The sequence below is a fragment of the Lissotriton helveticus genome, chromosome 4_1 (assembly GCF_964261635.1).
Source record: "Lissotriton helveticus chromosome 4_1, aLisHel1.1, whole genome shotgun sequence".
Lineage (NCBI taxonomy): Eukaryota > Metazoa > Chordata > Amphibia > Caudata > Salamandridae > Lissotriton > Lissotriton helveticus.
In genome coordinates, this window is record NC_136063.1 from 762,568,343 (window position 1) to 762,582,009 (window position 13,667).

Genomic DNA, 13,667 nt, shown 5'->3' on the forward strand with positions numbered 1-13,667 from the left:
AGCGGACGAGCGAGCCATAGTTCTTCGAGCTCGTCGGTCCCGAATGGTCTTCTTGGAGCGGAATGAGGCACACGCCGAAGAGTCTTTGGCCTCGTGCTCCGGTGAAAGGCACAGGTTGCACACCTTATGTAGGTCGGTGTTGGGAAACTTCGACCCACATTGAGGACACTTCTTGAATGGCGTCCTTTCCATGAGCCAGAAAGTGAGGCCTAGGTAGGCCCGAAGGCCTTCGTCGACGACCAGAATCGAAGACTTCGAAGTTGGTAGAGAATCGCGTCGTGGATCGCGATCGAAACAATACCGTCGAACTGGGTGAGGATTGCGCGCCGAAGGAAATTTGTTTCCGAACCGGAGCGCATGAAACACATCCGAGCCCAATGGCGGAAAAAACCAATCTGGGGATGGAGCCGATGCCCATGCGCAATGTGGTCCTAAGGAGGAGTCACCAATCTCGTGACTTCCAAAGAACTTTTCAGGACAACAACAAACTGCTAACATCCGGGCCCAACACTAGGTGGCGATCTAGGCGCAGTGTGCAATCTGCAGCTCATATGCCTCGAACTAAGTTGTTTCCATCAAACAAGCCAAATAAACTCGAGCTTTGTGTTTCCTTATGAAAACCCTACACGCACGAGGTGACTAAATAAGGTGGCCTGGAAGTATGACTATCTCTTTATTCCATTCCTCACGCAATTGCATTATAAATAACTAAGACTAGGTGAGCCCTTGCAAGGCGCCATCATTCGATGAAAAACATTGCAAGAACACTGAGCTGTCATGGTCCGCCATCCAAACACCGCATGGGCCACTCCAATAAACAGCAAGGCAAAAACATCTGGTCTAATCTGCAACAAAACCTGTAATGGTAGTGAAGTGGAATTATGAATAAAAACAAAACAATAAAACGTGCAGTCATATGTAGCAAACTACATTTGACTTTAGATGTCAACAACTGCTTAACATTATGGGACAAGCTTTACAGCTCAAACTCTTTAGGGGATTGAACCTGGTATGTGGACAAGTGTCATCTGCATACAAAATTCTGCCTCTTTGCACGATTCGGTGCCACTTAAATACTTGCCAGATTAAAGCATACAGATGTACTCTGTTTCAGATGGGCAATAGGTAGACATTCCAATACAATAACCATTTCTGCAGTATCACAGATTAGTTCCTACAAACGTCACATGGAGTTTTTGCCATTCCTTTCTGAATTAGGATACCTACCATTCAACAAAATATATTTTCTAGCTAAACAAAATGGCATAGTCAGCAGGAAATAAAAGCACTTTAGGTATCATAGTAAATAGAAACTACACGCCCATGTTCCAGCAGATGCAATACTGTGTGAGTCACAATAATTTAAAGCACATTTATTTTCAAAGCAGTTCATTGTCTGGTTACAAACAACCTCTCTAAAATTGTGTACTAATACACACCAGCTTAAAACCTATGATCCACCAACCTCAACATACTTGTTATAACTAAGCCACTCAGCGCCACTTTAGGCTCTTTCAACAACAACTCCGAACAGCACTAAAAAGTGACTTTCCGCAATTTGAAATAAGAGGGTGGTGACTCGCCTGTCTTGCTGTACTTCTGTATATTTCATGCCTGTAGGATCCACTAGTTCTACAACATAGCTTCAGATAAATTTGTGTTCTCACTTCGCTTAACCACACACCTATATCAATTAAACCATGCAACTGTTATTTTGTCTTAACTATTGTCAACCACAATATACTCAAAATGTTTAGGATTGGAATGTTGCTGTCAAATATATTAATAACAAAGTATACTTTAAATGTTGCCCTTGATCATCGTAGACTTCTGTTTTAGGAACATTAATGCACCACCCGAAGTTCTCTATGAAACTGTCGAACAGATGGAGAAAAATACTGAGCGGGTCAGAGAAACTTGAACAAGGTCAGGAATGAACAGCTCTCCTGCCACACAAGAACTTTCATCACAAGAAAGCCTGAACAAAAAGGTAGAGGACCCGTGTGAGGCTTTTTCTTGGGCCATGGGGTAGTTAGTGGTTACTAGGCAATATCCTTTATGGGCACTGCCATTTGCTAATGAAGCGCTTCAACTGGATAACTAAGTTACTGCCTTTGGATACTTGACTCTCGAGGTAGCAATGGTGAAGATTGAAAGCGTCATCTAGAAATAGATGGGGTTTGAAACTAACATACAGAATGGCCCAGTCCTTTGCACTTAAAAACATAAATGGCCAATCAGTATTATCGTTAAAGAAAGTTGACTTATAGGGGGAAGCTAAATAGAATAAAACTAAGAAATATACAGACAAACATAAGATGGTAGCGTTTTCTATGGCCCATGTAAGATCGTTTTTATGGCTCCTATGGACTGCATAGGTGCTATACAGCTTTGCACTTGGTTGGATTCAGGAATCTTTGTTAAATCTTGTTGGCTTTGTTAAATCTCGGGTGTTTTGAAAGGGCTTTCTTCTGTAAAGGAGTTCGGCTTGGGAAAAGATGCATATGCCGAGGCTCTGGACAAAGATTTAGCACTTATTTAACCGTGAACAGAACGCTGGACAAGTATGCAGGTAGAAGCCATAGCAGACATTTATCTAGTACCCACCATATATACACTAACGGTGTACCACAAAAAAGTGTTATGCCTAAAAACCCATCAACCAATAAGGACCTCCTCCAATGTAGTCGCTGGTACGGTCCTGAAAATCCATTTCCTGAAAGGAAATGGTGACCAAGAGTCCAGTCAAGAAGTTCTAGGTAGGGCATTGCTGATCTGTGGAGTCGCTCAACCAGTGAAAGACACCACTGTTGGGTATTTAATACATTGTACAACAACCGATATCCAACTGCTAAATAAATGATTGTCAGCTGTTTTAAACGGCCATGAGATGAGTGAACCGTTCAGGATATTTTCTAGGACCACACTTTCATTAGCTTTCCTTTCAGAAAATTAATTTGTAAACTTGAATTCTGTGCACCACAAAGACCAAACTACAATCACTGGGAAATCTTTCAAATTAAAAAAATACTTTGTATAGCAGGCATGTTTGTTAGTATAAAAATCATTGTCATCTAGTTGACCTCCCTTTTCTGACATGAAGGGTGGGTTGTAAGATTTCTACGTAGTCAGTCATATGTAGGAAATGGCCAGGGGGATTTGCTGACATCTATCAGACAAAGTGGACCTAAAACATATGTTTAAAATAATTATATACTCTTGGATATTTTTATCCTCATGATTAATTTTCAGAAGATTGATACTTTGTGCTCACTGTATGGTTTCTGGGATATTTTTATGTTTCCAATTACTACCATTTATCAGGTGTTCAGTAATTGTCTTTCTAATGTTCATTATATCAATAGAGAATTACATATATTTTTTCCAGGAACTATGAGAATCCAAAAAGAGTGCTTCTGAAGCTTCAACTGCTCTCTAGCTCAGACTTCATTAGGATTTTTTTGGTTTATGTACATAAAAGTGGTCCACAAGGAATTAGTATTAATTTACGTAGGTAAGCCAACGCATGCCTTGCACTGTATTTTATAGTAAAATCAGGAAACCCATTTCAACTTACTGACTTGATTTTGTTGTGTAGCCTGCGAGAGTGATCAAAAATGGCAAGGTTTGTTGCCCCGGTGGAAACCCCCTGGTACCACAAATGCTTGCCAAAGTTATAGTTAGTATTTATTTGTATGTGCTCCAAGGTGATTTTGTTTTCATTTACTTGTCTCCCAGGCGTTCAACAATAGCTTGATGCCATAATAAATACTGTGTCTGTGAACTCGCTATACAACAGCCTGAGAGTAACCTTTACACCTGAAGGTCTTCTGTCACTAACCTGTTACGGTGCGTTATCTATAGAAGTTTGCAATAGGTTACAAATATATGACTTTCATTTTGTTTTAAACAAATTCTACTTCCTCTTAGAGTCCAGCAGATTTACAGATTAGGAACCTTGTGCGCATCACATTCCCTTCCTTTACATATATTTTGGTAAGTAATCTAAACAGAAGACCTTTCTGATCACAACAAAACTAGTTTGTAGACATATCAGACACCAGTTTGGGGTTCAACATACTCTTGCCGGCCTATTATTCATTGTACCTCGTTTCATAAAACTTGTATTCTTTCCTTTATTCCCATTTGAGTTACTCACCGAGGTTTAATATTAGGCGTTATTAGGCAAAATCGGTCCTCCATCAATTGCTTTTGTACTCACAAGTTGGTCTACTGCCCAGTGACGTCCAATTGAGAGAGCGGCTAAACTGCACTGCAAGAGAATTTGTGGTCTTGTCGATTTGCTGCATGGTATCGTCTGAGGGAAGCACCAGGTAGCAGGCTTTCAATGGCAGCTTGACCCAGCCCCTATGGACAGTCAATGCAGACAGCCTCCTTGGACTGGGTGCAGGCAGCTCTCATAGGGCAACCATCTTCTGGAAGATTGATAATGAGCCTGGGGCTTTAATGCTCAATAAGAATTGGCTGACAGGACACCATACTTGTGAAACATTTTAGTAAACACCACCATGGTAGTAACAGTCGATTCAGTGAACCCCTTGCGGAAATCGGACAGGCAGTAAGGTGAGTATTAATACCTGTCTAGGCTGGTGCATTTGACAGATATCATTTTGAGTGTCAAGTTTCTGACAATCACCCCTCACCTCTGACCTCAGGTGGTACTTCTTCAGTACCAAATACCAGCAGCGCAACAAAGAAGATAAGCTTGCTTTCCTTACCAATCCCCCTCTGGGGCACTCAACATCCGAATTCTCAAAAGCAACTCATCCCAAAAAGATCAGTACCATATCTGACCGTCACTCTGAACTATTGATAAGAATAAAAGATACAAGGAAAGCTTTAGAATAAATGGCGGACACAGTGGACTTAGACCTAGAACAATTACAACAGAACTTCAATAAATATTTAAGCAAGAAGGCATTGAGGAAAAAAAAAGGTGCAAAAGACATCGGAGGACATGGAAACTAGGAAATTATTGCACGCCTGGAGGTCGGGGGGTTTACGATTTCTGCAAGGAAATGTCAAAGATGCAGAAGGCAGCACCCAGAGCAATAAAGTTCGTATAGTGGTTGCCCTAGAGAAAGACAAATGCCTAGGAACAGCATTCTGTCAAGGACCTAATACTCAACCAGGTACATTAAAATGAAAGCCCAAAGGGCACTGACCCCTCAGCTGAAACCTAGCTCTTAACCCAGAGGAATGTCAAGCATCCTGAATTTCATGGGCAGGAATGCAATCCTGCAGGTGGCAAGAGAGCTGGGACTCTTGCCCACAACGACAATACCAAAACGTTGCTTTTTCTGGACAATGTTCAGGTGGTGCAGCAGTAAAGGCATACATGTGTGGTCAAGTAGGAGCTGCAATGGTACAGGGAAAAAATACTTGATGCTCTTCACTGCACATACGAAGGTACTTCTGAGCGGACACACTTGGCACTCCAACTTTGCCCAGAATGTCTGGACCTGGAAGGCCACAAGCAAGGGACCTCCACAACATGATCATCCTCAGCAATCCCTTAGAGGAAAACTGTTTTTTTCTTCCTCCCCTTTGGAACGGAGGTAGGGGAAAGGTGGCTACTTGGAGCAGAGGAATAGACTGTGAACTGCATAATGGGACCTCATCTGGCGAAAGCGGAACACACTGGCTTCTTACCTTCTGGCTACATAAGATTGAGCTCTCGGACAGGTTACAGATGAAAGCCATGAATACTCAACAGCAGTAATGGACAGTGAGACTACATAATGTGCTCAGAGAAACCATTGGTGATTTATCTCTTAGGCTCACATTATGAGAATGATTAAGAAGCAACCATGACAGTGTATTGTCAAACATGCTTTCACATTTAAGAGCTGAAAGGTGGTTGGGGGCCCATATAGCAGGCTTCATAGTGAATACCACTACCACCTAATACTGAAGGGCCCTCCCTAGCGAATGCAATAAGGATTGGGCAATATGCACAAGAGAGGTAGCTAGTGAACTACAGATACCAGAGCAGTGTAAAGCAAGGAGTGTTCAGGATTGGCACCCGATTCTCATGTTTTATGGTTCAGGCTTGGAGGCAGCGAAGGAATAGCGTCTTAGTGATAGACTATTTTTCCTTATTATGGTGCTTTCAATATTGAAACACACGTTATTGGGCTGTAAGGTTGATGGCCTGGGAGAGAAGATAAAACAGGGAGCTTTCGTTCAGTTGTCAATTAGAAATGCAACGTTCAGCAAAACCACTTTACTTGCACACTGTGTCACAGTCCAGTTAGGGACCGAAATTACTTATTGGTGTAAGCTGGGTTCACAGGGCATGACAATTTTAATCAAAGAGTCTATTCTGTTCATTCCACTTAAAATGTGGGGGTCCCTCCATGGTGGTGTAGCACTTGGGGTAATCAGACAATTTCTGAATCAGCGCCACTAAGTCTGCTAATTCTTCAGTTCGTTTTTTGTCTCTCCACAAGTTCTTCATTCGACTGCTCTACCACAGCCCATTTCAATAGGTCTCTTATATACCAATTCTGTATTTGTGTGCTTAGAATGTAAATAGCTATACACATTTACACCAGTGCAAATATATATATATATATATATATTTTATTTCCCCTTTTTTCTCGCCACATATAAATGCAGCTGCAGCCTCAAGCTGGACAGCCTCCCAGTAAGTGAGTGTGGCTGCAATGACATGTTTACTTACTTCTCTGTAGGAGTAGTTTTGCAGTTTGAATAATTGTCTGGATTCACATGGTACGCATTATTTTACCATTGAATGGCTGGGTCTGAAAAAGTCTCTTTTGTGTGGTGTGTCACAATCGACCATCTTGTGCTCTGTCTCTCCTTCGTTGACCTCAGATGTTTGTCCCCAGAAGCCTTTCTCCGTAGTCGTCATCTTTAGTTATTTCTTTTTTTTTTTAAACTCTTTGGTTTTGGCTTCAACTATTGATCCAACTCCTCCTTTTCCCTGTTGCAAATAGCTAATCTTTTGGGGAAGTGGGAGGGTTACATGTGAATTCAGAAAAATCTTCAAGCTACAAAACTACTCCTATAGGTTGGTAAACATTTCATTTTGCAGGACTAACCTTTACTGGATTTGCAAGCTGTGCATTGATTGCAGCTGTAGTATCCTCCTGGGAGGTAGGGTTACAATAAGATTGTATTTGCAGACAGGTGTTGAGTACTTTGTCCCACCGGTTTCTCTTCCTTCACTTGGATATCTACACAGAGGTGTTTGGTGAAAGTGCATAGAGTACCAGTGAAAGATTATGCATTTCCGGAATGGGAACATTAGCGTTGAAAGAGAGGGTTGCCCTTTTTCTTGTGAAGAGGGCTCATCGTTTTCATTCAAATGAAACTCCTGCTGCCTAATGGCATTGTTGGGTTGTGTGGACGATCCATCTTGCAATAGTGCATTTTCTTACAGGTATGCCCATTTGTGGTTGTTGCAGAAGTTTTTTTTTAAAGGTTTCCCTTCCTGACAATTTGTTTCTTGAATGTAATACAGGACTACGGTTCTGACGTCTAGAGGATGAAGAATTCGTTCAGCTTGAGATTGCTGGAAAAAAGCTGGTAGATGAACGGTTTGATTAACATGGGAGGATGAGACCACCTTTGAAAGGAAGCATGGACTGATTTCGGTTCCCACTGTGTGGATATGTAAGCAAGGATCTTTGTACTGAGAGAGCTTGAAGTTCACAAAAATTGCATGATGGCTAACAAGAAAGTCACTATAATTTCAAAAAGGTTAGTCCTGCAATGTACATAGATAAAAGTAAATTTTTAAACTAGGTCCCCAGGAGCCATGCTGCCAAGCTGTATGTGGTGCAGGTGGAACACTTGTCTCCCTTGGATCCAAAGAAGGTCCTGATGAACTGGCAGAGGTAGAACCCTCCTTTGTGCTATCTACACTAAGTCGGAGAGCCAAGTCTGTCTTGTGCATTGGGGGGCTATTTTACAGTGCCATGGTTGTTTGAACCCCTTTATTACAAATGGTCTCAATGGTGGGGGTAAAAGGGGAAGCAAATGCAAATTTTCATGGCAATTCCACTCACAGGGCATTCCCCCGTGACTGGTCGTTTGGGAATCTGGCTGCAAAGCTTTGGCATTATGTTTCTTTCCTGATTCACAAAGAGGTCTATTGGTGGTGTCCCCACGAATATCATGTCTACCACTTGATACTTCAGTTTCCACTATTGCGAGGTGCTTGCTTGCCAGCTTAACCTGTCCTCCTGTTTTGTACTCTTTAATCTGAAAATGGTTACCACACAAGGGTGTATGTCTGATGTCATCCAAAGAGGGACCATACCACCAAATGGTCGATTTTGATGCCAGGGCAAAACAAACTAAAGGAAAGAAAAGAGACTTTCTGGACCCAACCACTAGATGGCAGAACAATGACCAGTATGTGAATCCGGGCAAGATACAAGCTGCAAAACATCACCCTACCCATAAGCTCTGTATGTGCAGGAATCGTCATGCAATATGCTGGAAGTCTACGTTGGCTCCCCCCACATCTTTAAAAGTCTGCTGGGTGTCCAGTGTAGTTGCATTTTGGCTTCAGTGATGTTAAGGAAAACTCTGTGCATGAGATGAGATGTTCTGTTAACAGTAGGATATGTATCTAGATGGCTCATGTTAGACCTGGCGCCCTTGGTGTGATTTTCTCCCTGACTTTTTGCTTTTAATCCTCCTACTTTGCTGCCTTCATTTTTGCTGGCTTTAGGATGTGCGCACTTTACCACTGCTAACCAATGCTAAAGTGCTTGTGCTCTCACCCGAAACCATTTTTTTTTTTTTTTAGTAGCAAACCTCTCCTGAAACCATGGTAGAAATGGCTTTTACCCAATTGGCATATTTAATTTACTTGCAAGTCCTTAGTACAGTGCACTACATGTGCCCAGGGCCAGTAAATTAAATACTACTGGTAAGCCTGCAGCACCAATTGTGCCACCCACTCAAGTAGCACCTTAAATATGTCTCTGTCTGCCATTGCACTCTGTGTGTACCGTTTTTAAACTGCCATGAAGAAGCTGGCAAAATCAGCCCTTTGCCATGCCCAAATTCTCCTCTATTAATACATTGAAGTCACCTCTAGGGAAGGTCCCGGGCATCCCAGATGGCAGAGTGCAGTGGATTTAAAAAGCTACACATGTATTTAAGTTTTACATATCCTGGTAGGGATAACTGTTAAATTCATTTTTCACTTCTGCAAGGCCCATCTCTCCCAAAGTATAACATTGGACTTACCTTATTACATTTAATAAGTGATCATTTCAAATGGGAGCAGGTGACCAGTTCATGTTTGGTGTCTTTGGAACTGTAATGGAAAATCCTCAAATGCTAAACTGCAGCCTGTCTGTCACATGACTGGGAGCAGCTGACAGTTGAGCTTTGTGTATTCCTCCTAGAGGCTCCAACAGCCTTCAGCCCAGCACCTGGACTCTGTCTATCTGTGAGTCCTACCTAGCCATGTAGTGCCAGCCCGGTCCTGGACCCTTTGAAGTGGGCCTGAAGGCCCTCTGCCAGCCCCTCTGTAGATCCAGCAGAACCAACTAATTTGCTCTGCTGCACATCTCCAGCGCCTTCGGAAAGGATGAATCGCCCCGGCTCCCAGGGTTTTCCTGATGCAAGGATTCTGCATCGACCCCACAGCCCACCTCGGAACTGCCAACTTTGCAAAGCTTTCCTGATGCAGGCGCAAGCATCTAAAATCCCTTGTTGATGGCAGCCTCAATCACAATGCAGGATCTCACATTGCAGCCTGATAGCTCTTTGGAAATAATGCATCGCCTCGACTGTGCAATGCATCCTCAACACCGGACTTCATATCTTTGATGAATGTATGTAGCAATGTAATCTGGGGGCAAGCTCCTAGAAGGCTACATGCCTACCCTTCTTCTGGAGAATCAGTTTCAACATCCTGCCACCCTTCATTTAGTGAGTCTTACTTGACAAAGAATTTTACTCAGACTTTCCAAGGGCTATCTTTTGTCCTCCACAATTTCAACTTCCGGTTTCGCTATAGGTTCTGATTGGCAGGAGGCACCAGCTCTGGCTGTTCTACCTCTGGATCTTTCTCTTGAGCAGGAAGGTTGGAATCTTGTACATCTGCACGGAGTCAAACTCAAATTGCTGAAGTAAAGCCTGCATTTCGGCTTCAAGCTTCAGTTTTTCTTCTTTCGACCTTGAGAGTATAATGTTCCATGTCAAGCATTAGCACCCTCCACTTAGGTGACGACTAAAGGTCCATTTTCTGGCGTTTCTCTCCCTCCAGCGGTCTTCATAGCCTTTCAGAGTCAAGGCCAGATACGGGATGCTCTTTGTGCTTGCGCTTTCCCTCAACTGCCAATATTTTTGGAGATGGTTTGGTTTTGGGTGATTTGACTTCAATTCTCCAGTTGATCTGCATGCTAATGCACCAGCAATGCTACTTAGTATTTGTAGCCCTCATGTTCTTTTGGTGCGTTTTTATTGGGGTTGACCCTTTTTTCAAAAATTCTTAGCATTGACTCTGTTCCCTCCGATTTCTTCTTGTCACTCAATACATTGAGATCTTCCCAGGGAGTATGTTTATGCATTTCCACCATTGTGCGGTGAACGCACCTTTGTTTCTCTGTGGTCTTCAGTGAGGCTTGGGCTGGAATGAAGCATATGCTTTACAGACCTCCAAATAATAGTCCACCAGCATACACAGGATACATACCTTTTGGCTGTCCTTTTGGGAGAATTTGTGATGGCAGATATTGCGAAACATTAAAAATAATAATAAAAACATTTATTAAGCGCATGGTTACACAGGAAAACAGTGCGTCCCCGCGCTGAGACTGCATTCCGTCAGAACTCCAGAGCAGGCCCCCAAAACAGGAGTTGTGCTGCAAACTTTTTTTATTCTATGACCCGTGCAGTCAATGTCCTTTTGGGCCCTGCTGAAACGGTTTGGGGTTTTTCTCTCGATGTAGGTCAGTATTTTGAGTTTTTTTTTAGGATTGTGTTTTCCAGTGTTTCTTCAATAATTATCTTCTTTTCGATCCAGAGCTCTTATTTGTGCTTCCAAAATAAATAGCAAAAAAATAATAATCTGAAAATGGTTACCACACAGAAGGGTGTATGTCTGATGTCATCCAAGGAGGGACCATACCACCAAATGGTCGATTTTGATGCCAGGGCAAAACAAAGTAAAGGAATGAAAAAGAGTCTTTCTGGACCCAACCACTGGATGGCAGAACAATGACCAGTATGTGAATCCGGGCAGGATACAAGCTGCAAAATATCACCCTACCCATAAGCTCTGTATGTGCAGGAATCGTCATGCAATATGCTGGAAGTCTGCGTTGGCTCCCCTCACATCTTTAAAAGTCTGCTGGGTGTCCAGTGTAGTTGTATTTTGGCTTCAGTGATGTTAAGGAAAACTCTGTGCATGAATTTGTATTGTATGAGATTAAATTTGACAATGCTAGATATGCTCTTTACTTGAATACAAGCTGCGTCCCATTCTAGTCTGTAATCAGCTCTGGACAGAAACGTTTCTTTTTATCTTTAGCCATATATGATCTACCCCATTTATCTTGGGAACAATAAATCTTAATCGCCTTACACCCTGCTACACTAACCTGAGCAGCATTATTTATGTTCTGGGGCTCCAGGTAATCTCCTCAGTATTTCTCTGGCAGCCTGAAATATGGGCGCACAACAAAAACGGTCTGTCATTCCGATCTCAAAGCAATCCTACCTTCAGCAACTGAAAAAAAGACTGCTGCCTAGGGAAAGATTTCCAATTGGCATACAGTCATGTCCTGTGCTATCTTTCTGAAAGATATTATTGGTTTAAAAAAGATGCAGTGGTGAGGTGTCTCCAATGGTCCAGTGATTGGGACAACTGTATACATTGTTTTTCGTTCTCTTATATGTAGTAGTCTCTGGATTTTCTATCAGTAGTCTACAGAATGTGCAAGATATTTAGGACATACTCTGGTTTTGAATAAACTGTGGAAAAAAGTCCTATTCCCAGTGACAAAGCAGAAATGAATCCTTGGCTTAATGTTCTTTCTTGACTTGATGCAGCTGGAAGGGTTAAATATCTGAGAGTATACAGGACTACGGATTGAACCAGACTAGTAAAAATAATCCAAGACCTCTTAGACAGTCCAGGACGAGGAGTAACACTGGCACGCTCTCCCTTCTGAGCAGAATTACAGTGTATAATATGATAAATGTTCCCAATTAAATAAACACAAAATGTGATGGGGGAGAGGGATTGATGGGGACTGAAACATATGCAATAAGACAAACAATTAGTAATCGCTTGGCATAGCATTCCAACCAATCGTTCTTATGCCCACCATGCCACGTCACTTTCAATTCAGCCATATAGAAACCAGTCTTGACCCTGCTCCAATAGGAACAGTCCATAACGAAGTGACAAGACAAGCGCTCCCCTACACCGGAAAACAAGCATGACTGGTTTCACTCTGACTGGGACTAATTAGTCGGGTGTAGCTTGGTTTGAGTGGCACAGTGAGCACAGGACTCACATCTGAGAAAACCTTTGCCACTTTGAGCAGTACATCAAACACACAAAAGTGACCCAGGTTTGGCATCGAGATCTAATTTGTACAAACAACTGACACTTCACTATTTGAGTGCTGTCTCAAGAATATGTGCAGCGCATGAGTGTGTGAATTACGACGCTGTGTTGGAGCTTTCAGTAAGTGTCAGAATCTACACTGTATATTTGCCCTGAGTAAGCCTTTAACTGAGTGAAACACGTTGGCTGCGCACAACAATAACCGGTGCAGAAGAAATGAAGATTCAAAAAAATCAATGGAAGGACCTCTTGGTTTCAGTTCTTTCTAATGTGTGTCACACTGACTTCGCTCATGTGTTCTTTGCATTGTTGCCTCTCGACTATGTTCTAGTATCTTGGGAAACTAACCGAATCAGGTTATAAATCTGAAATGCTCAAATTGCAGATTATATATTATGCCAAACCACCGCTGCTTACCGTAACATAGCAAAAGGATGCAGGCTAAATAAGCATATGAGGCACAAGAGGGCATTCATGTACAGCAGGAGTTCATATTTCACTCCCAAGAGCAATACTCTATTAAGATTACAACCACTTCATTCTTATTTTTAGCACCATTAATAACCGTCAGATTAATATTTTAATAATCCAGAAATGCACATTCCAACGTGAAAATGCTCACAAATTATTGTTAAGACGGTAGGAGGCAAGATAAAGAAAAAAACTAACCTTAGCTGCCCTTAGCAACATTTCTCGCTCCTCTTCATTCTTCCGCCTTTTTTCCAAGTGGTCGAGTTGCTCTAGAAATTTTAGCTGTGATCTTGTATCGCTATATTGAATATATTTATCACTCCCCTAAGAAAAGAAGGCAATTAACACTGCGAGTTAACAAATAATACCAGAATCCCAATTAAAAGATGTAAAAACACATTACATTAAAAAAAACGTACGTGCACAATTAGGGCAGTTAGCAAAGTATTCAGACAACAGAACGGTCGGCTCATAATTGAAGTCCATTTTAATGCCTAAGAGATGTTGCAAACCACGAAGTAATGCTGGTGGGAAGCTGGTAAAGTCATTTCAAATTCCTGCTAAATTTGGTATAGAACATCAAATCTGCTAGTGAAAAGTCTCAAGA

At 42.0% G+C, this 13,667-nt stretch overlaps 1 protein-coding gene across 2 annotated transcripts in view; it reads right to left on the bottom strand.

The window, feature by feature from the left end:
* The window catches only part of TAF4B (TATA-box binding protein associated factor 4b), a 309,374-nt gene that overhangs the window by 69,674 nt on the left and 226,033 nt on the right, over positions 1-13,667 (bottom strand). For both annotated transcript variants that reach the window (XM_078687389.1, XM_078687390.1), the window contains one exon: positions 13,259-13,384. In XM_078687389.1, the coding sequence (XP_078543515.1) occupies positions 13,259-13,384 (126 nt within the window). The remainder of the gene's footprint in view (positions 1-13,258; positions 13,385-13,667) is intronic.